The sequence below is a fragment of the Protopterus annectens genome, chromosome 3.part0 (assembly GCF_019279795.1).
Source record: "Protopterus annectens isolate FY-2018-M chromosome 3.part0, PAN1.0, whole genome shotgun sequence".
NCBI lineage: Eukaryota > Metazoa > Chordata > Ceratodontiformes > Protopteridae > Protopterus > Protopterus annectens.
Window position 1 is genome coordinate 1934565793 of NC_056731.1, and position 25836 is coordinate 1934591628.

The following is a 25836-nucleotide window of genomic DNA, read 5'->3' on the forward strand; positions in this document are numbered from 1 at the left end:
GACCCAAGACTTTGTTATTCAGGCCGACTGAGGGCAATCTGCCAGCAGATTATCCAAATGTAATGACTGCAACAGTGAAAAACGAAGAACATCGTCCTTATCAGCAGGTGGGTTAAATGTTCGCTTTTATAATTCCCTTTTCTCAACCATTCCCTCAAATCAAGCGTGCCTCAAAATTCAGTTCTGAATCCATCCACATTCCCTAACCTGCAGATCTACACACATTTAATTTCTACTTCTTCAATTCAAGCAGTTTACAACTCCTCCAAAAACTACTTCAACTTCAATTCCAGTAGCTCTCTCTAGTTAAAACTAATATTATGGTCTTTCAAACTTCTCAATCACACAAACCAATACTCTTTTAATACATGACCCATGGAACAATTTTACTCCAGGCAATAATTACACATACTGAGGAATATACCTATACCCTAATATCATCTTCATTCATCAGTTCTAAAGTTCCTACCTACCTAAAATATACATATATTTGTAACCACTTGACAAAATGCACTAGATTAGCCATAGCATAAAAAAAAAAACAAACAAACTTCTCATCCCCAAACTCAAATACAGACCACCACTGATTATTCCGAATAACAGGGCAACAAAGCTACTTAGAAAAGAAACTCTCTGTTTATCATTCAAATCTACATAAAAAACACTAATTATTACTGCAGTCTCCCTACTGATAACAGAAAGGGCCACCTAACTGCTACCAGGTACACGCTAATCTTCTGTATGATGACTTTTCCCCCTTTAGCTTCTAAAGTTAACATAAATGAAATACACTGTGGCCTAAGAAATCACCCAGGAAACTGCCAACTTTACCACAGTTTACAATTAACTTCTACAAAGTGATCCTCCTCTAAATTTGAGCCCGTTGTGGTTGTATGCATAAATATGGCAGTCTATAATCAACCTTTCATTACCTCCTTACAAAAAAAAATCCCTCTTGGATTTCCTAAACATTTTTACAAATGAAAATGCATTCTTTATAAGCTAGCGTAATTTTCTTCTGGAACCTTTAACTCTACTCCACTCCCTGACTTGCACTACTGTTATCACCTCTTAACCACAATGAGCATCATATGCCATTTACTACTGATATCTAATGCAAATACTTCCCATACCAACTACAGTGTAAATCCTTTGCACTTCATTTCCTTGTTCATTAACTGCTAACTTCTGCTAATGACTATAAAAGCTTTCAAAAATGCACATTCTTGTAAATACATGTTTAGAAGGGTTTTTAGTATGTTTTGCACGGGGTCTATATTAGAACATCGCCTTTTAAAAATGTCAAATGTTCTAATATCGACCCCTATTCAGCGAACGCTGACAATATCGAACATGCAGAACAGCAAATTTTTTTCCAGGGAAAAAATTTGCTGTTCCGACACACGTACACGCAACACAAACACAAAAAATAAACAGCAATCCACACACATACACTTAAAATCCTACATCTAACCCTACACTAAACTGTACACACACCACTAACTATCCACTTACCTTAACCCAATCCCTAACCCTAAGGTCCGTCACTATCGCACACTCACCTCACCCGTGCCCTAACCCTAACTCACCTAACCCGCCCTAACCCTCACATCCACACAATCGCACACTTACCTGACCCGTACCCTAACCCTAACTCACCTACCCCGCGCCCTAACCCTCATGTCCACACAATCGCACACTTACCTGATCCCAACCCGTAATGTTCCACCACAGTGCTGAACATAGCGAAGCCACAGGAATGGCCAACCAAATTCATTCCGTAGGAAGAAATTTGGTGTTCCGCAGCTCCGCTATTTTCAGCGTTCGCTGAATAGGGGTCGATATTAGAACATTCGAAGTTGTGAAACTTTGATGTGCTAATACAGACCCGTTTTGCACCTGTGCCTGCACACCATCAAGCCTCTCCCAATCAGACCCAGCCTCTGCTCATGCCCCACACAACAGGGATGTACCAATACAGTAAGGGGGTAAGCTGTTTACAGGCACTGTCATTTAGGCAGCAATGAGGATTTTTTGCAACCCTGCCACAGGCCATCATCTACCTGTGTGCTATTGTAGGCAGAAACCCTTTTCCCATGTCCAGGGTTAGTCTGTTTTCCCTCCCATAACAGGACCATATGGAGTCCCTAACTGGCTCTTAGATAGGGAAGTACCTATCTGTATCCCACCAATCAAAAGTGCCATCAAAGCAAGAGAAAACTGGCAAAGTATTTTCCATACTGCCTAACCATCATCCCCTGGTGGTGACATGAGCACCTGTATCACCACAGGGGCCTTCTAAGCCCTTCTATTTGCATATGCAAGCTCCTTTGTATTTAGTTAATATGGGCTACCATTGCCTACATGGAAAGCCACAGCCCACATCCTTTCCAATAACAGTATATGTTCTTGCAAGCATCTGTTTTAAGGGAAAAAGATCAGCTGGCCAGAAAACAACTCTCCAAGGACGGCAGAGCCATATGCCACTAACTCCCATCTTCTCCTGCACCATCTCTGCGGTATCAGAGATGCTACTCTTCACTCTCCTTGTCTGGGCTGCCACCAAGACTTTATCCGTCTGTATCACAGAGCCAGGGAATACATCTATAAAAATTTGTAGAAGTGCAAATACTTCTAACACTGCATAAATACATCTATGGTAAGTTTTACTCATATCTGTCTTGTCACACTGTGATCCAAACCATGGTTGAAAAGGGTCAAGTCTGACCAGACCACCTGCCCAGTTAAATGGGAAAAAATATCACTTTTTGGACTTCCCACTCCATGTGTCCTAGCCCAAGGGCAAGGAGATCTGTGTAAAATATGCCAAATCCTCTTCTACAGAGTCTGACTCTGAGAAGTCCAATACAGGGGAATTCCCTTCTTTTCTCTGCAGCAGAAGCCATTCCTAAAGTGGAAGACTGAACTACTTGAGGGTTACTTCTGTGTCATACAGTCACATACTTTTCAGCTAACTTCTTGTATTAAAAACTAGCAGAAGATCGTGCTAGCTTTAACAGAAGACAGGATGAAGGTCGTTCCTTGCAAAGAAGGAGCTTTTCCTGAAGCTTGCATAATCAGACAAGCTGCCCTAGCTTTTCATATAAGTACTGCACAAGTATCCTGCAGCAAACACATTTTAAGCTACAGTGCCCTTAAATCTAAGTGGCCACGTTTCTCCTTGGAAAAAGTTTTACAGTGATGGCTTGTGATATACTGGCTACAAGTCGGAACACTGCTTAAATTACCAGCTCCAATTCGACAGGCCAATGATTTAAAAAAAATATCTGGCACACAGCTGCTTGTCTAGATCAGTGCAGTCGCGTCACTTCAGCAAATAAGACTGTATCGGCAGAATTGTTACAGCCTGGGTAATGAATGATACTTAGACCACTACAAGGAATACTTATATTATGTATATAATAACAAAGCATCAAATGTTTAAGATTAACAAAAATGCATCACAATGTCTACCAACTATTAAACTGGCCTTCAAAAGAAAAGATACAGCATGATTACTCAACTTCCAAGCTTTCATTTGTGTAGTACTTACTTTTTAGCCAAGGTAATGTTGTAGTAGCTAAACAAGGATGGCCAGTGTCGGAAAGACAGTTTCCTCCAGATTTCATCATCCTCTGCTTGCCACATGCTTGCCCCTGTTTTGGAACTCTGTTCTTGAAGGATAGTATCTATGTGCTCTCTCTGCTTATCTTCCTTTGGCTGGTACTGAGACTCTAACTTCAGTCTCTTCAATTGGTCCAACACATTTTGTGGATCTCTCTCTTGGGACTGGTTTTCCAAAGATGGTGCTGCCTCAGATCCAAAGACAGAAAAAGTTCTTTCAGTACCTCCTTCTGGGAAAACTCCAGGCACTGGCATCAACGGTAAGCCTGCCTCACCCAGTGGACTCTGCTCTGTGACTTGGGCTGTCAGGTAGGTTCGAACGCCTGCAGGATCTGTATAAACTAAGATTCCAATCCAAATCACTGTCCCAACCTAAGAAGACAACAAACCAGTTGAATATTAATTACAGAAGAATTCTGTCAGACTGCTTAATCCACAAAGACAGACAGAACTTGTGCAGCCATCAATCCAGTTGGAAATTTGTCACCCTGCTGCCTCTCCTACGTTGTTAGCTAATAAAGAAACAATAAGCTGGTTAGGATTTCTGACACTGTTGATCCTGGTAATAAACACAAACAATGGAGGACACAGCTAGACACACACTACGCAAGTTACAGTCATCTAGAACTGGCTTCTAAGAAGACTCTTTCTTTGGTACAAGAAATATATATGAATAGAATTATTTGCCCCTCTTGATTAAACGGCACTGGTGCTGTGCTATGACTTTTAAAGGGAACAACTGCTGAAGAATTTGAGGAAAAAATTCTGTTTGGCTTGGAGGATGGAAGGAAATTCCCTGAAAGTGTATTTTTGTATCAAATGTCAACTGTAAGACTTTTGAACCAATGTAACACACAAAAGTCTGACAAAGACTGTTGTCAAAGGGTAATAATGATAAAGCCAGTTACTGAGACTGGATCAAGAGAGAGAGGGTCAGGAGGGGATGGGAAAAGGAGAAGGAATACTGGCATAGTCATTCAGAAGTTGCAGACTGTCCCATTTATGGAAAGGATTCTTGCTTTTTCTAGTTCCTCTCAGTCATCTCTTCTTGTTTCCTGGTCAAAGACAGCAGGGATCAAGTATTCAGTTTCTTAGGCTTGAAAGAGGATCAGGTAGATGTGTAAGGGGGGGCCTGAAAAATCTTACAAACTCCCTTAAATAATTTCCTTCTTTCATCAAATTGTTTGAGGACCTCAAAAACTTTTTGGTTACAGAAGCAGAGATCCAATAGACAGCATCTGCACAAACATATATATTTATTAAAGTACGTTTAGATGCTAGAGACAAGCTGGATATAATGAAATAGAGACAGGCACTACTATCAGGTGGAGGTGAGTGGGGTAGAATTTTCAAAACTATGTATAAAACCAGAAAAGAACATATCAGTGTTCTGGAACATTTTCAGACAGTTTCACATCTTTTTGGGATACAAAATTAATGAAGCTAAAACAAAGGCAACAGCTGTAAATTATGTACCCACACATGAACTGGTTCAGCAATATCCATATTTATGAGGACATGATAAAATGAAGTACTTAGGAGTATAGATTAAAATGGATTCTAGTGTGGCAGCTAAGGATATGTGGGAAGAGACTAAACAAAACATGATACAAAAAATGAGAAATTAGAAGTTCAAGTTATATAAATATGGATAGCAAGATACAAGCAGCTAAAACATTTTTAGCCCCTTTCGTTTTATACACAGGTCAGGCATATTTTTATCAGCCAGAGGAAAAGTTGTGGATAACAATTAATAAAGAGCTGAAGGATTTTATCTTGTAGGGGAAGACAGCAAGAGTCAAGTGGGATAAACTAATTCTTCCAATTAACAAGGCTGTTTGGGATTACCTGATTTGAAGGGGTATTTCAGAACTACACAGTTAAGGCTCCTATATAGCATAAGCAGAAACTTATAATTCAAATTGGAAAGGGCTGATGATGAAACGGGAAGCTCAAGAAACAAGGAGAGACTGGGATTGTGGATGCAGATCCTTAAGGAGACTAACAATAACCATGCAGAATATTATATTCATGAAGTAGTGGAAAGTATTCTAAGAACTAAGACAACATGGGAATGGAGAAAGGAGATTCTGCCAATACGGGTGACTGCAATTAGGGATACAGAAAATAGGCAAGAGGGAGCTGGAATTTACTGGAGAAAACTGATAAAGGAACCAAGGTATTGGGATCAAATAATTAGAGATGGAAAGGTAACAGAATGAGAAGCCAAGAATTTATTTGGACTGCAGGATAGAGACACCCTTTCCTATCAAGGACTAATATCAAAGTACAGACAAAGAGAAAGAAATAAGGAGATCCTAATGAAAAGACCACTGCTGGTAGAGTTTTTAGTACAATTTAGAAAAGAAGCTGCTGTTAAAAAAGGAATAATTAGTAGAACATACAAAACATTGCATGATAACTATAAGGAATAAATCAGAGGCGGTTAGAAAAGATTGGGAAGAGAGACTGAATAAGCAAGTCACAAAGAAACAATGTGGAGATATATGTATGTCTCCTAAAAAGTCTAGGATCTTTGCTTGGAATGTTTACATACATATTTTTATACCCCAAGTACACTCCAAAGAATTTTTCCTCAGGTAGATAGCAAATGTTGGAGGTGTGATGGGGAAGAAAGAGATAACTGAGGACGTATTTTCTGGGAGTGTAATGAGTTGGCAGACTTTAAAGATTCCCTGCAGACTGTTCTGTCAGAGATAGTGGGTGAGCAAACTGATGTAACTAAGGAAATTTTTTTTTGAGCTATGATACAGAATCGGAATTGCCTAGACATAGTAAGGCCTTGCTGAGTCTAATTATGGTGGCTGCTAAAAAGCAATTACAAAAAATGGAAATCAAAGTCTAAACTAATTTTACTAGAGGTAGTAAATATAGTAACAGAGATGAAACAAGTGGAACTGGGATTGTTAGAAAAAGGAAGGATGAAATTACATAGGAAAGAATGAGAATTGTGGGAACAATATATACAGAGAACGAACGAAGTTTAAAAGAAGGCAGGATTTGAATGAGCTATGTAATGTTTGACTGACAATGACTGGATAGATTATAAGTGATGGATAATGTTTGCAACTACAATTATGTCAAAACAGTTTGTTTTCATTTATATAAATATATGACTGCCTATGTCATAAGTAATAATTTAATAAAGATAGTTCTGGTTTAAAAAAAAAAGTCTATGTATTCATAAAGAATACATTTCTACTTATGGGTCAGATACTTAAGAATTATATATCCTGAAGTGGAAAAAGATTGTTGGAAAAGCTATGTTTAACTTTTTGTTTTTTCTTTACAGGTACCTGTGAAAACCGACCTGGAGAAGGAATACTCATCCCTTCAAGAAGACTCTTCCCTCTGATATATCTATCAGCAGAACCCCCTGAAATCTCTGTGCCACAGAAAGGATGATTCTCCCATGTCCTTAATGGACTATGGCACAGTGAGAGAGGATGTGGCTGACCCCCAATTTGTGGTGGCTGAAAGGATTACACCAGAGGAAGCCAGACAGGTAAGTCAAAGAGAGTGGTCTGAGGAACAACTGCTGACTACGGCAGTCACCCACTATTGTTTGAAGTGATATTATACAAAACAATGGATTTCTTAAAGGGATCGAGTCCTATTTTCAATAACAAAAGTAAAACATATATAAATATTACTTACATTTCCTGTGAAGTTTCCCACTGGAGACTTATCTGTCAGAAAAGAGCTGAAGGCCAGCTTCTTCTCTTGTAGTCTCCTGAGTTGCTTCTTCATAAGATGGCAAAAAAGTACTGAAGACTTTTCACTTTGACTGATGACTTTCCTTCCATAAGGCTGACCAATCAGCAGTCAAAGTGGAAGTGAGGGAGGGAACCAGAGCTTTTGGAAAATGACAATTGTTGTGTCTTGGTTAAGACACAACCCATACAGCTTAAAGGCTATTGCAGGAGTAAGAATGACGACCATTATTTATTTTTCACTCTGCAAGTTCTGCAACACTATTCTTTGTCCAGTGGAGGTAAGCTGTAGTCTCACCCAACCAGACTTTCCAAAGATTAGGATGGTTGTAACTTAAGGCATGTTACCAAATTATACTTTTCTACCCCCCCTTTCTGCTGCACCAAAAAAAAAAAAAAAAGAAGTTATGTACCTACCATAATGTTCCATGTTAGTTGTCTCCTCTCGCCTTCTTTCTTGCTGGTTGGGTTCGGAGCCGATCCTCGGCTCCGACTCGGCCATCTTCTAAAGCTCGAGAGCTGTTTACTGGCTCGAGGCCTCCCCATATCCCATGATGCCTGGCGCTAGATACCCAGATCTTGTTTGGTAAGTCCAACTGCAGACATAAAAAGGAAATAATCCTATCCTATAATACATAAACCCTACCAAGAGACTACCAGGTAGAGAAGAATACCCAGAGAAGACTCAGCCAGTGAAAAAAAATACAAAACTCTTCTCGGTCTAATAGGATAGGGGGATTGAGGGTGGGACGCAAGAAAAAGGCAAGAGGAGACAACTAACATGGAACGTTATGGTAGGCACATAACTTCTTTATGTTAAGTTGTCTATCTCGCCTTCATTCTTGCTGGTTGGGACAGCGTCCCTAGCACCTAAAATCCTGGGTGGCTCATTGGAACAAACTCTTCAGAACAGTGGAACCAAAATCAGCTCTGCCCCTGGAAACCACGTCCAACTTATAATGCGAAATGAAAGTGTGAGGGTTGGCCCACGTGGCTGCTGCACAAATAGATTCCACGGGCAGCCTAGCCTGAAAAGCCACAGAAGTGGCTAAAGCTCTGGTGGAGTGATCTTTTGGTTTAACAGGCAATTCTTTATTCCTTAGCTGATAGATAAATGTGATGATAGAAGTCAACCACCTGGATAAGGTTACTTTTGAGACTGGTAGACCTTGTTTACCCTCAGCATAAGAAAGGAAAAGCTGGTCTTATTTTCTGATGTCCATAGTCCTATGCAAATAAAAGCGCAGTTGCCTGTGAACATCTAACTGGTGCAACTTATATTCTGCCCTGTTGGAGTGGTTGGGAAAAAAACACAGGAAGGTCAATGGACTGATTCAAGTTATTCTCAGAAAAGAACTTGGGAAGGAAGGAAGGATTTGTCCTGAGAGCAACCCTGTCATTGTGGAACACTAGGTACGGAGGACGGATACAAAGAGCCTGGAGTTCCGAAACTCTTCTGGCTGAAGTAATCGCTACCAGAAAGAAGGTTTTCCAAGATAAAAACTTCAAAGAACAAGAAGCTGCAGGTTCGAAGGGGGGCAAAATTAGAGAAGCTAGAATCAAATTTAGATCCCACCGAGGTAGAGGATCTCTCACTGGGGGCCTGAAAGTACAGTTTTGTACCTACCATAAATGTAGATGTCCGATAGATATGCAACTGCAGTCATAACATATGGGTTGTCCTGCCTCAGGCAGCCCTCGGTCGGCCGGATTCCAAAGTCTGGGTCCGGCGTCGGCCGGTGTCACCTCCTCTCCGACGTCAGAACGGCTGGAGTATAAAGGCATCGGCCGACGCCATCTTCTTCAGTGTTTCTTGCCCCAGATGCCAGGTGCCCTCCAAGGAAGGCTAAATTTGGTGAATGGATAAACAATTCCAGACATGCACAACAGTAATAAACAGATACACCATAAAAGATACCCCCAGCAAAAAGGAATAGGGGTAGTGGACCCAAAAAGAAAATTGCAGAGGGGTAGGAGGGAGGGAAAATCCGACTGCAGTTGCATATCTATCGGACATCTACATTTATGGTAGGTACAAAACTGTACTATGTCCTTCAAGAATGCAACTGCAGTCATAACATATGGGTTGAATACCATAGCCAAGCTGGGGGTGGATGGAACTAATAAAGGGATGGTGTAGCTAAAATGCCCTGCAGGACTGCCGAAGCAAAGCCTGCTCGGGATCTGGAGTATAAAGGCAGGTTGTAGTGCTTGGTAAATGTATGCACGGAGCTCCATGTAGCAGCCTCTAGAATGTCCTTTGTAGCCACTCCTCTTTTGTGGATGTGGCTATAGCTCTGGTGGAGTGTGGCCTAATATTGGCTGGCACACCTTTTCCATGAAAGGAATAGCAGAATCTGATGCAGTGTCCAATCCATTTTGAAATTGTTTGTTTGGAGATTGCTTTTCCTTGAACTCCAGCAGCATAGGCTACGAACAGTTGGTCAGACTTTCTGGTGGTCTTTGTTCTGTCCAAGTAGTAGCGTAGTTGTCTGTGTATGTCCAAAGTATGTAGCAGCTTTTCCCCCTTGTTTTGAGGATTGGGGAAGAATGTAGGCAGGTGAATGGCTTGATTTAGAGACACCCTGGAAATTACTTTTGGCATGAAAGAAGGATTGGTCCTTAGAGAGACTCTGTCCTGATGAAAAATGAGAAAGGGAGGTACTGCCATGAGTGCCTGTATTTCCGAGACGACTCTTGCTGATGTTACTGCCAACAGAAAAAACGTTTTCCAGGATAGAAATTGCATTTCTGAAGATGCTGCTGGTTCAAAGGTAGGAAGAGTTAATTTTTCCAAGACGAAATTGAGGTCCCATGCAGGTACTGGTGGTTTTCTGGGAGGTTTGATATTCTTTATCCCTCTTAGGAACTGTCTTAGCAAGGGATGTGAGAACACAGATGGATCACAATTGTATTTTGCTGAGATTGCTGAAGCGTGAATCTTTATGGAAGAATATGAGAGACCAGTATGAAACAATTCTGCCAAGTATTCTAATATCTGAGGTATGCTCAATACTGTTGCATCCTGACCCTTGTTGGCATTCCAGATGATGAATCTCTTCCACTTGTCTGAATAGGTCTTTCTGGTGGAAGGTCTGCGTGCTTCCAGTAAAATCTCTTGAACTTCTTTGGAAAGAGAGATATCGGAAGAAGTTATGGTAACCTCCAGGCTGTCAGATGCAATGTTTGCAGGTTTTAATGAGCAGTCCTGTAATTGTGCTGGGTTAGAAGCAGAGGCCATAGAGGCAGAGGCCACGGTTTGGTCCGAGTTATGCTCAACAGCAATGGGTACCAGTGCTGCCTTGGCCAGTCTGGAGCTATCAAAATGCCTGTTGGTTGTTCTGCTTTGATCATCAGTAACACCTTGGTCAGCAGTGGTAGAGGAGGGAATGCATAAATTGTTAGGGAATTCCAGCTGAAGGAGACAGCATCCGTTTTCCAGGCTAGTGGATGGTGAGTTCTTGTACAAAACTTTTCCAGGTGATGGTTCAGGCGAGAAGCAAAGAGATCTATGTCCGGTCTTCCCCATGCCCTTGTTATTTGTGAGAAAATGTGAGGATGCAGCATCCATTCGTGTGGATCCCAGAAATTTCTGCTCAGCTTGTCCGCCAGAACATTGTCCTTGCCTGGCACAAACTGGGATTGCAATTGGATCTTCAGACTCAGGGACTTTTCCCAAAGAATCATTGTTAGTCTGCAGAGGGGATAAGAATGAGTGCCCCCCTGTTTGTTTGTATACCACATAACAGTGGTGTTGTCTGTCCTTATTAGCAAACGTCCTTGTTGAAGTGATCTTTCGAGAGTCTCGATTGCACGTATCACTGCCAACATCTCTTTTTGATTTATGTGCAGATGTCTTTCCCTTGGGTTCCATTGCCCTTGAATGCATCTGCCCTCCATGTGCGCCCCCCATCCATGATCCGAGGCGTCTGTTGTAATGATTTGACCTGCTTGAGGTTTGTTGAAAAACACACCTTGGTTTAGCTGACTTGCTTGAGCCCACCACAAGAATTCCCTTTGCAGACATGGAATCAGTGGGATTACGTTCTCTAGGCTTTGGCTGTGTTGGGACCATAAGCTTTTTAAGTACCATTGCAGCTTTCTCATATGAAGTCTTGCCAAAGGTATCAGAAGAATGCAAGATGCCATGAACCCCAGGGCCTGCAGGAATTTCCTTGCAGTCAGCTGGGAGAGCTTTGCTAGGCCTTTGAAGTACTCTGGTAACTGCTCTTGTTTTTCTTCTGTGAGAAAGGCCATTTGTGTTTTTGTGTCCAGTTTGGCTCCCAGGAAAATAATCTGTTGGGATGGCAGTAGTCTTGATTTTTGAATGTTGACTGTGTATCCCAAGGCCTGAAGTAATTGAATGACATAGTCCAAGTTTGTCATCAAGGTTTGTTTGTTGTCTGCTTGTATCGGGCAGTCGTCCAGGTAGGGGTATATTTGAATCCCCTGGAGTCTGCAGTGTGCCACTACTGATGCCAGGCATTTCGTGAATACTCTGGGCGCAGTAGATAAGTCAAACGGCAATTGATAATACTCTGTCCCTGCAAGAAATCTGAGGTATCTTCTGCAACTGTGTCTGATTGGGACATGCAGGTATGCCTCCTTGAGGTCCAGAGTGACCAGCATGGGAAGGAGTTGCTGCAACGTCAGCATTTTGAACTTTGGCACAATGAGAAAAGTATTTAGAGTAGACAAGTCCAGTATAGGCCTCCATTTGTTTTCTTTTCTTGGAACAAGGAACAGTCTTGAATAAAATCCCTGGCCTTGTTCCTGAGGAGGTACCTTTTCTATTGCTTTTATTCTTAGCAGCTTTGAAACTTGAATGAGTGCCTCTGCCCTTTGATGATGTGGCAGGTTTGGCATGCCTTGTCTTATTGGTAAAGTATGGAAGTGGAATCTGTAACCTTTGTCTATTAAATCCAGAATCCAGTTGTCCTTGGTTAAGATATGCCAGTTCTTTGAGAATAAGGATAATTTTCCGCCTAAGGGTGCTTCTCTTTGAGCTTTGGTAGGCGTCATGAAAGTCAAGTCATTGTGATTGTCCTTGTGGTGCAGCTGGACTGCCTGCGCCACTTCTTTGATTTGGTGGTTGCCATTGGCGGCCCCTGTAGGAGCCTCGGTACTGCCCTCTACCTCGAGCACGCCTGTTTTTCCCCTTTGAAACTTGTCAGTGTCTGGAAAGGACCAATTCTTTGAAGGCCAATTCCTGCTGAATCTGGGTGGCTGAACCTGGAGGAAATCTTTGACTGTCTGAACTGATTTAGCCTTTTCCTCAATGGACTTCAACACATCTTGTGCATTAGCACCAAAAAGCTTCTGTTTTTCCAGAGGTGCATCAAGTAACTTTACTTTAACATGGTCTGGCAGTGGCTGTTCCTTTAACCAAGCATGTCTACGTATAACAGCCCCTGTCATAGCTGCCCTACATGAAGCCTCCAATGCATCATAACCACACTGAAGAAAATGATTGCTAACCTGCTGAGAGTTATGGACCAGATCCTGCAATGCCTTTCTATCAATAGACTCAGGAGAGGCTAGTTTTTTCTGTAAATCATCCAGTAAATAATCCTGGTACTGAAACATATGAAAAAGGCAGTTAAGTGACCTCATGGCAAGGGTGGAAGAGGTATAAACTTTTTTACCCCATCTCTCCAGGGACCTTGCTTCCCTATCCGCTGGCAGTGGATTCTTGGCTGAGGAAGTAGCCACTCCTTTGGGGCCCTGTGAAATAGTTTCAAGATCCACAGAGTGGGCCTTAAAGAGATGCTTGTGAGTGTCAGGGACCCTGTAATATCTGTCTGGCTTGACAGGAGCAGGAGGGAGAGAATCAGGGTTAGCACTGGAGTCGGAGAAATCATCATCCAGGACATCCATAACTGGAGGGATAGCTAAAGGTCTGTGCTGGGGTAATTTGAGGAAGGTACGTAGCCTTTTCCTAGAATCAGAAAATTCCTGACCCTGCCACTTAAAATGCTCCCTCATAGAGTGGAGGACTTCACCAAATGAAAAATCCTCTGGAGGAGAGGCAGAGGGAATTGACTCCTCAGCATCAGAGTCCTCATAGGCCTGGAAGGATTCTTCTTGGGTATCTGAATGCTCAGAATCCCCAGAGGCTTCATATGAAGAGAGGTTGTCAGCCTGCTCAGTTCTAGGCCTTTTCTCTGCAGGCGGCTGAGAACCTCTGTCTGGGTGAGGCTGAGACCCCCTGATAAGAGAGATAAGATCTGCAGCAAGAGACATGATCTGTTTATCAGAAGAAGGGGCCTGGGCAGTAGGTTTAGGATGGGCCTTGGCCTGGCTGGCGGACTTAGCACGTGCAAAGGCCTTGATAGACATGGATACAGGAGGCCTAGCTGCCCCACGTGCAGGCGTAACCTTGTCTACAGGAATGGTGTCGGGTAGATCCAGAACTTCGGTTTCTAGAGGAAAATCAATAACCGGCACCGGTGTAGTCTCCGGGACCGAAGGACGTGTTACCGCTGTGTCGTCGGCCTGGAGCGGTTGAATTACTGCTTCCGAAGGGACCAAAGCACACGCAGAGGGCTTAGGAGAAATATCGGTAGAGGACGCGGGCTGCGGATGTCGGTCCCGGTCCTTCCGTTTTTTGGAAATTTGTGTTGTCGGTTGCTCCGACGGCATGATATAAGCGAAGGATACGCCGAAAAAGTCTTCGGCAAATTCTGCCCAGCGCCTGAGGGTGCGCTTATTAAAGCAAGCACAGGCAGCACAGGCCGAGACGTCGTGGTCTGGGCCCAGGCAAGGGAGGCAGTAAGAATGGAAGTCCTTATGAGGTATTTGTTTACCACAAGACAAACAATTATTAACCTTCTCAATTTGTTCTGACATCGGCTGAGGCAAGAAAAAATGTTCCCCAACGGGGTACTTAGCTTTTAGATGACTTCGGTAACTGAAAACACAGGAGCTGACCGACCAGCACTTGCGAACTGCTTCTGCTTCGGGCACCGCGCGGCAAGAAAGACTGAAGAAGATGGCGTTGGCCAATGCCTTTATACTCCAGCCGTTCTGATGTCGGAGAGGAGGCGACACCGTCCGACGCCGGACCCAGACTTTGGAATCTGGCCAACCGAGGGCTGCCTGAGGCAGGACAACCCATATGTTATGACTGCAGTTGCATTCTTGAAGGACATCAGAGTGGTCCCTTTGAGGAAAGCTTTGCAAAGTTTATGAGACATTATATTACTTCCCGACAGGCCAACGTGAAAATTTGAAATTGCAGCTAACTGAACTCTAATTGTAGCAGAAGCAGACCCAGCATGAAAGAGTTCCGCTAGAAATTCCAATATGTGGTGTACAGGGGCTGAAAAGGGGTCTATACTCTTACCCTCTGCCCAGCACGAAAAACATTTCCACTTACTAGCGTACATTTTTCTAGTGGTAGACTTGTGCGATGATAAAATGATTTCACGCACAGAGTGGGAGATATCAGGAAGCCTGGCTAAGGCTGGAAGTGGAGCAACCAAGCAATGAGCTGGAGAGATTGTAGGGAATGGTGCAGCCCACCCGATTGATGGATCAGAATGTCTGGAACTGGGTCCAGAATCCAAGCCTGCTCGAGAAGATGATGATGCAGGAATGGGAATCATATTTGTTGAGGCCAGTAAGGAGCAATAAGGATCAATTTGCAGCCTAATACGGTAGCTTTCTCAGCTTGGGGATTAGGGGAAAGGGAGGGAATGCATGCAGAAGTCCCTGAGGCCAATCGTGGACGAGAGCGTCTCTGAGGGAATGTCCTGGAAGTGGAAGGAGAGAGAAGAAATTGCTGCACTTGCTGTTGAAGGGGGTGGCAAAGAGGTCGCAGCAAGGCTGTCCCCATTTGCGGAAGATTTGATCCGTCACTACCTGATTCAGAGACCACTCGTGAAGTATGACAATTGCTCTGCTCAGCCTCTCTGCTATGACGTTGGATCTCCCAGGGATGTGCGTTGCGGTCAGAAACCGTTGGGAAGAGATCGCCCACTGCCAGAGTCAGAGTGCTTCTCAACATAGGGGGTAGGACCTGGTTCCGCCCTGCCTGTTAATGTACCACACGACTGACATATTGTCCGTTTGAAATGCAATGGTCCCAGTAGGAAGAGAGTCCTGAAGAGCTTGCAACGCTAAAAGCACATCTCCAAGATGTTTATGTGCAGATGGTACTCTTGAGGTTGCCAGGTGCCCTGGACTGTTCTGCCCTGATAATGCCCCCCCCCCCCCCAATCAGGGAGGCATCCATGGTCAGCGTAGCAACTGCGATTTTAAAAGTCTGCTGACCACTCTCTCCAAGTCGTGATCTGACAATCTCGATGACCGAGAAGAGTGGGAGGACCGATGACTGCGCTCTGATTAGAGCAGAGGAGACCTCGGAGCCGAGCGTATCGACTCCGGGGAGGGAGACCTAGATCTCTTTCGAGTCCCTGCCGGCTCCAAAGTGTGTGTCGGAACCCACTGAGAGGCAGGCACATCGGTTCCAGCTGGAACCGAGGCAGAAGTAGCAGCTTCACCTAACGACGGCTTCGAACTGGGAGTCGAAGGTTTACGTGGCTTGGAGGACTTCACGGGCCGAGCCTTAGCCGGTGACTTCTCAGGTTTGAGCAAACTCCGTAGGATTAACTTATTCCTACGCTCCTGCAGGACTCTTGTACTGAAAGCATGGCAAACCGAACAAGAGTCCTGCAGGTGCACGGTGCCAAGACAATAGACACAAGAAGTGTTACCATCTGTCAGAGACATCTTCTGACAGCATGAATCACACTTCTTGAATCCGGACACCTTGGTATCCTTAGACATAGCTAAAGACAGGAATACCAGATAAAAAACACAACTATAACAATTTTAGTATAATAACTATAACACACACACAAACTTACCACACAAAAACAGTCAAGGATACACACAATAGTCTAACAAGAACAACAAATAGACTAAACTAAGTAAATACTAACTATATATATATATATATATATATATATATATATATATATATATATATTTAAAAAAAAAAATAGGTTAGCCTCTAACTTAAATGGCTACTTCAGAAAAGAGAGAGGGGGGGAGGGGAAAACTCTCTAACTGAAATGAGTTTTCTGAAGGGAAGGGGAATACAGGTAAGGAAAAGATATATACCTAAACAAAGATACCCCAAGAAAGATAGTATACTACAGTTAACAAACTACACTAGACCTATTAGTTTTTTATCAAAAAAACAGATAATAATAAAATATACGACCTGAGCCAGTAAGACAATCTCGCAGCAGAAGCGGCAAATGAGATCTGGGTATCTAGCGCCAGGCATCATGGGCTATGGGGAGGCCCTGAGCCAGTAAACAGCTCTCGAGCTTTAGAAGATGACCGAGTCAGAGCCAAGGATCGGCTCCGAACCCAACCAGCAAGAATGAAGGCGAGGTAGACAACTTAACATCAGTAGTTTGGAACATCTACCATCATCCAGTTACAAAATTTTCCCCACTGTTTGCTGACCATAAGATGATCTGCTTGGTCCACTGACCCATTTGTTCCCTATACATTAGGGAGAAAGCCAACAGAGGGCCATCACTCATTTTTTTTTAAACCCTAGTTCCTCTACAAATGCTAAGGCCTCAGCACTTTGGGGATTCCAGCATGCCGAGATGCATATCAAGCACTTCGTTGCCTTTCACTTCTGCAAAAGGTGTTAAGTTAGCATGAGTACCCTTCTCTCCTAAACAGGATGCATTGTCTTCCCAGTCTTAATAACGAAGATTATGTCTGCACTTAACATATGCTCCTAAGTTAAAGTTTACTGGTTACTCCCTCTAATGATAGGCACATCCATCCTACCTGCCAGTGCCATCAAGCACTTTAGATGCTAATCAAACTCTGGTCATCATTGCTGTAGTCAGGGCTGTATCTCTTTACACCACCAGTGCAGGCAATGCCAATCCTTGATTTCAATGCCTTTCCATTTCTTACGGCTCAGATTTATCCACACCACATCCTACTCCATTTACACCGATTTATACTTTTGCTTTCTATATAATGTAACCTTAAAAAACTCACCAGTGACAATAAAACAAAACACTTTTTTCCCTTTCCCTCTTACACCTTTAAAGTTAAAAATTAAAACAAAACTAGGCACACAGAGATTTTTTACCCTGAGGTCCTTCACATTTTCTCTTTTAATCATGCAAAACTGGAACTCTGTTTACATCTCCTACATAATCTTTTCCATCCCCAGTGTTCTACATGTTATCTCTTTCATCTCTTAAGAATAAAATATACTTTTTTATCCCTTACTTTTCCATCTCAGTACATCCAGAATTTTTTTAACCTCTTTTTACATATTGTTTGCACTTCTCCCAGTGCCGGCTAGGCATCTGGCCAATCACAGTGACCTACTCATCACCCTCAATGGGAAGAAAGCTGATTTATGTGCAGTAGTCACACAAGTTGTCATCAAAAGATTTTTTCACTTCACTGTGTGCCATGACAACTGTTATAGGGTTGGGTATGCCATGAGTGTTGCAAGGGGATTTCACTTACTAACTTTAGTAAGTGATGTATCCCCTCAGGCAGCCCTGCTCTCTGCAGAGCTGAGAAATTATGGTTTGGGTTAGGAACTTATTGTACTTGCATATGTTTAAGTAAATTTACTGTTGTAATCCTCTTCAGTACGATAACGCTGCCAGTACTCACTTCCACACCTGTACCTTCTCCTAGTCATTTCAAGTAGGGTCCCCCATTCAGATATTACTAATATAAGAGGGCACTTACCAGCACTATCTTTAGAACTTTCCTGTTCTGGTGCAGTCTATCTCAAGCACTAGAATATGACTGGGACAAAGAAAACAAAGGAAGGTTATTCCCCCAACAAGAAGGCCCACTCGTGAGACCTCAATCTCCATTTTTGAGATTTATGAAAATGCAGACGAGGAGAGGTGGGTGGAGAAACAAGAAGGTGGAGGACAAGCAGTATAGCATATCCATCACAAACCCTCAAGGATGCCCAAGATGTATGCAGTCCTCATCAACGGGATTATTCCCCAGAGCACTGGAAGGTGTGGAGTGAGGAACAAGTAGCTGCTTCCAAAATTGACCGGGAACTGACCACTCTTTGGAACAATGTGTGGCTGCTGTGGGTCACATGGAGTGTGCATTTACCTCACTGTACTTCTACCAAACCCACTTCACTACATCAAGCTAAAACCTTTTCCCTCCCCAATAAAACGCCAAATATCTAAAGCTATATTACACATCCCACAAAACTCAAGGAATAAACCTAAACCCCTGCTCTCATTCCCTTTTAACTGCCTATGCTTAGCAGGTGACATACACCCCAACCCAGGCCCTACTACCAGCAACATTCCAACTCCCCTTACTGCTACCAATATTACCAACCCTAAATTTCTCAAACTCCTAACCATCAATGCCCAGTGCCTAAAAAACAAAATAGCCCACTTCCATGCCTGGCTATACCATACCCTTCCTGACATAGTAGCTGTCTCAGAGACATGGCTAAAACAAAATATTTCCAACTCGGAAGTCCTTCCCCCTGGATTTCAAGCTCTCAGATATGACCACCTAAATAGGAAAGGGGGAGGACTAGCCTTAATCTACTCTAGCCTACTCTCCCTCACTCCCTACCAAAACCCTATTCCTCAATTCAACAACGCCGAACTAGTCATAGGAATACTCAAAATAAATAACTATAAAAGCATTTGCGTTATAGCCCTCTATATCCCCCCCCCCGGAAATAATATTTCTACACTCGAAGACATTTTATTATGGGCCTCAACCAATATTAAGCTTGAGACGTACATCCTAGGATATGTAAGCATTGACTGGAACAAAATTAATAACAATAATCCCACCATCTCAATCAACCTATTTAATTTCAGTCAATTTACAAATACCATTACCAGACCCAATAAAAACAGCCCCCCAGGCTCTGTACTTGACTGGATCCTAGTCTTTCACCCAAATAAAATCTCCCATAGTGGCACCTTACCAGAATCCATTAGTGACCACTTGCCAGCTTTCATCCATAGAGCAACCCCCACCACTCCTCACCAACACCAATATATCCACACACGAAACCTCACAAACTTTAACCCCACAACTTTCTCTAATTCTCTCAAACTAATAAAACTGGGACAATTTAAAAACTCTTCCTCTAGCCAATACCGTTGAATTCTTCAACTCAACCTTCTTAGATACCCTTAACTCCCAAGCCCCTCCTAGAACAAAATGTATAAAAACCAATTCAGCCCCTTGGCTTACTAAAGATACCAAAATACTTATGCAACAAAGGGACAAGACCTGGAAAATTTACCATCGCAATAAGCACCTTGACACCCTTCTTAAATATATTTATGAACATTTTTATGATACAAGTAAAAATAATGATAAGAATTCCCTGTATAATACACAGGAATGTGCCAAAGCAACCTTTTTGTTTTTTGTACTGGAGGTTGTTACCAAAGATATTGGGGGGGTTTGTGGGAAACCCGTCTTGAATATAGGGAGCTATATTGGCAGGTATTTTTGGATGCAGGAAGGCACCCTGGTCTGAATGAAAGTATTTCATTTGCACCATTATTAAAACTAAGAGCAACTAAATTATAAAGGTTTTTCCTGTTAGCAGGCACTAGAGGGTAGCATTGCACTACTTTTTATACATTTATTCTTTTAACTGTTTTAAAAGATGCATTTTTATAAATACATTTATATATATATTTTTATACATATTATATATTACATATATACATATTTATTAATTTTGGTATTTATTGTTAAACAGCTAATAAATGTGTTTTTTATATTATGTTTTTAAACTGTCTTTTTAAACTATTTGTCCTTACATATATATTTATTCCATTAATTGATGCAAAGGTTTTATTGGTCAATTAGTTAAATTATTTAATGTGAGGAGTTATATAAGCATGTGTATTTTTGTGGACTGTGTTATCTGATGAAGTCTGAGGACAAAAATGCATTGTGTGTTGTCAGCGTTAATAAAACTTTGTGGATTACTACTTTGTGGTTGGCGACTGCTTTTTCCAAACTCCTGGTTTGGTTATTTGGTTGTTGTTGGAGTTCTTTTTCCCCTTTTTTCTTGGCTTCTTAAATATAAACAACTGCATAACCTAGCCAAAAAACATATTACACAGGATAAAAAAATCATACTATACCAAACTCCAATCAAATAAGTCCAAAAACTCCAAACAATTCTGGAATTCCATCAACTCAACCCAGGTTCCACAACAAATCCTTGCCTTGACACTAGTAAGTCTGACCTAGAAATAGCCACACTATTCAACTCCTTCTTTGCTAACTGCATAGCAGAACTCACTAAGACCTTCCCAAACAACAACTATTCTCCCCTACTCAAACCCTCTCCCCAACCTACCATCCCTACCTCTTCTCCCATCTTTCATCTCAAAACCCATTTCCACCTCATACATAAAAAAAACTCCTCTCTAAGCTTAAGCCTTGCTCCAATGTTCCTGACAACACGCCCTCACTCTTTCTAAAACTTGCAGCAGATGGCATCACCATCCCCATTAGCAATCTCATTAACAGATCCATACAGGAATCTTATGTCCCCAAATTGTGGCATGCAGCCTTTATCCTACCCCTCCACAAAGGAGGCAAAAATAATAACACCTCCAACTTCCGGCCCGTAGCCATTCTCTCACCTATTTCAAAGATACCGAAAAAAGCATCCACCTCCAGCTCATGCCTTTCCTTACAAATAACCAACTCCTCACCCAAACTCAACATGGATTCCGTCCTGGCCACAGCACAATAACTGCTCTTCTCTTTCCTAGACATAGTAAACCACGCTTGTGACTACGGAGAACTAGTATCCACAGTCCTTCTTGACCTCTCCAAGGCCTCTGATACTGTCTCCCATTCCCACCTCCTAAACCACCTTTCAAATCTTAATCTCTCACACAACACCCTTACCTGGTTCAGCAGCTACCTCTCTGACCGCTCTCAGGCCGTGAAATGGAAAACTGACACCTCAACCTTCCTTCCAACCCCAACCGGAGTACCCCAGGGATCCATACTCAGCCCAATGCTCTTTAACATCTTTATTAATGAATTCCACGCAGCCATTCCTAACACTAAGATAGTTCAATACGCAGATGACTCAACACTAGTTTGCTCTGCTCCTAACCTCCCCGAACTCCAAACAAAAACTCAAACTGCTTTTTCTACTACTGAGAACTGGATGCTTCAAAATCAGCTCTCTCTAAATGCCACCAAATCCAAAATTCTACTATTCTCTCCCTCTTGACAAAACCTCCTTCAATATTATAAGCCATGCAAACTCCACTACAGAAGTTGTTGCTTTTGCTAAACTTCTTGGGGTCACTATTGATGCAAACCTAAAATTCGATACCCATATTCATCTAAATATTAAGAAAACAAATCAGAAACTTGGCATGCTGTATAAAAACTCCCACTTTCTCTCCCCTTCCACAAGACAGATCCTCGTCACTACCTACCTACTACCATCTCTGATGTATGGTGCCCCCCTACTAACCAACCTATCTTCCTCTATCTCTTCTAAACTGGGCACCTGTTACAACAAAATCTCAAAGTTCGCCATCAAGTTCAAGTACTCTACCCAGCACTGCATACCTCTCCACCAGCTGCAATGGCTAGAACTTCTCAACTACCTGGACTACCTCCAACTCAATACAGCCCACGAGCTTATTTTTAAGCCTACTAAGTGCCCTGCACTAACAGATGTCTTACCACTATACACCCCTCATAGAACTCTAAGATCTGCCCACCAACATCTAATTTCTGCACACAAACCAAGTCGTCCCCCAGGTCAGCTTCTTCTCTATCTTCCTCCTTCTCTAAGAATTTCTGAAAACTTTGATCACTTCAAAACCCAGCTCCATTCTTACCTCTCCAATAACAGGAAATGCAATTGTACTCTACCTACCTAATCCTGCCTAATACATGCATACATCCATACGAATAAAGTGTCTTTCCACCTTACCCAATAGGAGATCAATCTTACTGTTTTCTTACAAATGTGACTTTGATACCATTCTCAGATGATTTAAAACCTCAGTACCATGGTGATTCTGTACTACTGTTCTATAATGTATAAACATGCAAATATGCATTGTATATTATACTATGTTTCTATTTTACTTAACTTATGTTTAACTTTATAACATGTACTACTTGCTTAACTATTACTATGTCTACTATGTTTTATGGAGCTTTTCTCCCCGGGCCTCCACTGAAAACAGGCTTCTTGAGCCCAGTGAACCTCCCTAGTCATCAAACTGGAAATAAATAAATGTACAAGCCTTGTCCTTGCCCCTGATTTCCATAAACAGAACAGCAAATATAATGGGCAAGCCACTTACATAACACCTGCTTATTTACAAGCTTCTCCTCTTTACCTTTTACGAAGGACACAAAACTGCATGTTTATGCTATAGAGCTAAGCCTTATTGGCTGAGCTTATTTTTTATCCCAGGATGCACCATGGGAGGAAGGGCCAGATCTTGTTTGTCCGCATTCAATAACACATACATAATACATCTAAATATAACGCTTCAAGATGAAACAACAGGATTCGGACCTTCTGAGTCATTCTACATCCATGGGGAAGGGGGGCTAGAGGGTAAACACTGAATGACACTACCTGAAAAAACCTCTAAAGACCTGGTAAGCATAAACTAAAAGATGTGATGTGATCCTATCTCGCCTAGATTCTGTACTGATGGGACAGTGTCCCTAGCACCTAAATCCTGGTGGCTCACTGGAAAACACTCCTGAGCACTGTGGAACCAAAGAGCTTCATTTCGAGATGCCAAGCATCCAATTTGTCTTTGAAATGAAAAGTGGGAAGACCAGACAAGAGCACAAATGTCACTAATGGCAAGCTGCCCAATTTATGCTCGAAAAGCAGCCATAGTTTTGTAGAGTTTTCCTTGTTTGTTTTGGTGCTCTTATTAGAAGAGGAATAAGCTTGTGTAATACAGTCCCTAATCCATTTGGCAATAGTGACTTTTATGTATTCCGCTTTGTTTTATTACTGGAAAAGGATAAACAATTGATCTGTTTTCTTGTAATATTGGTCTCATTTAAAGGAAAGGCAATGAAGGATGGACATCTCCTGTGGTGGAATATGTATTCCGAGGTTGACCACTTTGAAAAGTTTTAACTGAAGTTCTAATGACTGTTGTAGGCAAAACTGGAACAAACCTTAGGGACAAAGGATGGATTTGGCCTGACATGTACTCTGTCTTTGAAAGTTGCAGCCACGTTCGTTTTACAGGAAGTTAAGAAGCTCTGAACAGGAGCAGAGAAGTAGGATGGGAGCAGGATGCAGTTTTCCACGATAGAAATTAAGGTTCAGCATCATCTACACGGTTCATTGGGAGGAAGTTAAGGCACGTAAGACCATGGAGATCCCATGGAGGAGCAGGATGACTGATAGGAGGTCGAATGCGCATTGATTAGGCATGTTAGAAATTTCAGGACTTCTGATATTAAAGGTGAGATTATATGGAGTTGAAAATTGGAAGCAAATCCAAAATCTCTTCCATTTGCTAGAATACAATTTCTTAGATTGAATAGGGAAGTTAAAAATTTCAGGATACAACTACGGAATAGTGATGGCTCCAGACCCCGAGTTGAGCCCAAGAGGCAGAGCTCTTCCAATTGCTGAATGTGTGAGGGACTTGGCAGATAGTCCCCGACTGCAAGATATGCAACTCGGGGGATGATCAGATTCCCCCAACTATAGAGTCAGTGCATACTTCGAAGATAGGGGAACCATATACCTGAGAGACTGGTGGAGTAGCTCCACTGATTTTGCTCCCCAAGTGGGATCTGATCCAGGAACCTACTCTGGGAAGGGTGGGGACTTCAAGATAGGGAACCATATGGGACGAGGCCAGTAAGGAGCAACTAAGATCTGGGCTCCCCTCCTCGGAACGGAGTGAGAAACTTTTGGAAGGAGCACTTCGGGGGGTTGCTAGCAAGCCGGTGGGCCACGTGATGGGCTCATTTGCTGATAGGCAAGTCCCCGAGCCGGAGTGATCACTTGGAACTTGGAGAAGGAGTGATTCAGTTCAGTCTCGGTAATGACAAGGACCCCACGCTGAAATAGGGATTTCGTGAGTCAATGTTCAGGGAGACCACTGCAGGGAGAAAGGATAGTCTCTGCACAGTCATGGCCTCTGGTCATTGGCCTTGCCCCTCCTGAAGTCGCCACTAGACATCGCTTGGTCGACACTGCCCATTCCCAAACTCTGGACTCCTCTGCAAAGGGTAGATCTGGTCGGCTATCAACAGAAAGACTCCAGGCTAACACATGTTGGATGGAGGAACGGCTCTTACGCCTCTGAATGCCTTAATCGAAGGGCTTGCCTGCCCCCCCACCGCCCCATTTCTAAGATGCCCGTCCATGAAGGCAGGAGGAGGAGGGAACCATTTGAACGGACTGACCTCCCCAGGAGGCCACCCCCACCCCATCTGGGAGGAGAGGTTTCCAAATTTCCCAGAGGGAGGACTGAGAACAAAGGGTTGTCCCCGGATCCAGATTGACTGACACCAGCCAGGAGCAAGGTCCCGCTTGCATTCTGGGATCCATATGAGGTGACTGAGAGGGAGATCCTGAAAGGACCACTGCTGGAGGCTTAGCCACTGGAGAATTCTGGAGTGCAACCTCGTTAGGGAACTAGAAGGCTTTTGGCGACATAGTATGACCGCACTGGCTAGGACCATTCTTCCTAGCTTTGGAATCTTGAAGTAAGGCTCGAACTTGAGCCTGTATGGTTTGTATCCTTGAAGGTAGGTAGATAGACCCGGAATTAGTTTGAGTCTATCTCACTCCGATGAATTAAGTGCTTTGATGTGGCAGAGCAAGGCTTTGGCCAATTGAATGGCAGTCCAAGGAAATGCCTCCTAGACTTCAGGGTTTGTAGGTTCTTAAATAGTAGATGCTTGACCGAACAGTTAGAGGCTGTCGCCCAGATACGGCAACTGAACTGATAATTGACTTCTCAAGGGCAGAAGTGCTGATAAAAACTGGGGGTGAACACCCTGGGGGCTGTAGAGACCAAAGGCAGCGCCGGAACTATGTCGTCGCTGTCCCCTAGGCTGAAGTGCAGATATCTCCTGGACGCTTGATGGACCATGAGATGGTGGCTGCCGTGTGACAATCTATGGAGCACATCCAAACACCTTTCTCCAGCAGTGGAGAATGGATTGCAGCCTGAGGTCTCGGAACTTCTGGACTTTTGACTCTGGTTCAAGTGAATGAGGGTTGAAATGGCCCTGATCCCCGGGGTCTGTGGCACTTTGAAACTTCTTGAGTACTGGGTGAATCCGAGGCACCATATGGGGACCGTTGAGGGAGTGAATGAAGGGGCTGGAAACTTAGGCTGTACTCGTTTCAAAGGTGGCGGTCCGGGATTTTTTTTTTACCTTGAGGTTCCAGGAGAAAAGGGATGGC

At 42.9% G+C, this 25836-nt stretch overlaps 1 protein-coding gene across 2 annotated transcripts in view; it reads right to left on the minus strand.

Moving 5' to 3' along the window:
- Positions 1–25836, minus strand: part of LOC122797194 (SREBF chaperone) — a 2019897-nt gene that overhangs the window by 949307 nt on the left and 1044754 nt on the right. For both annotated transcript variants that reach the window (XM_044066018.1, XM_044066017.1), the window contains exon 13: positions 3554–3996. In XM_044066018.1, the coding sequence (XP_043921953.1) occupies positions 3554–3996 (443 nt within the window). The remainder of the gene's footprint in view (positions 1–3553; positions 3997–25836) is intronic.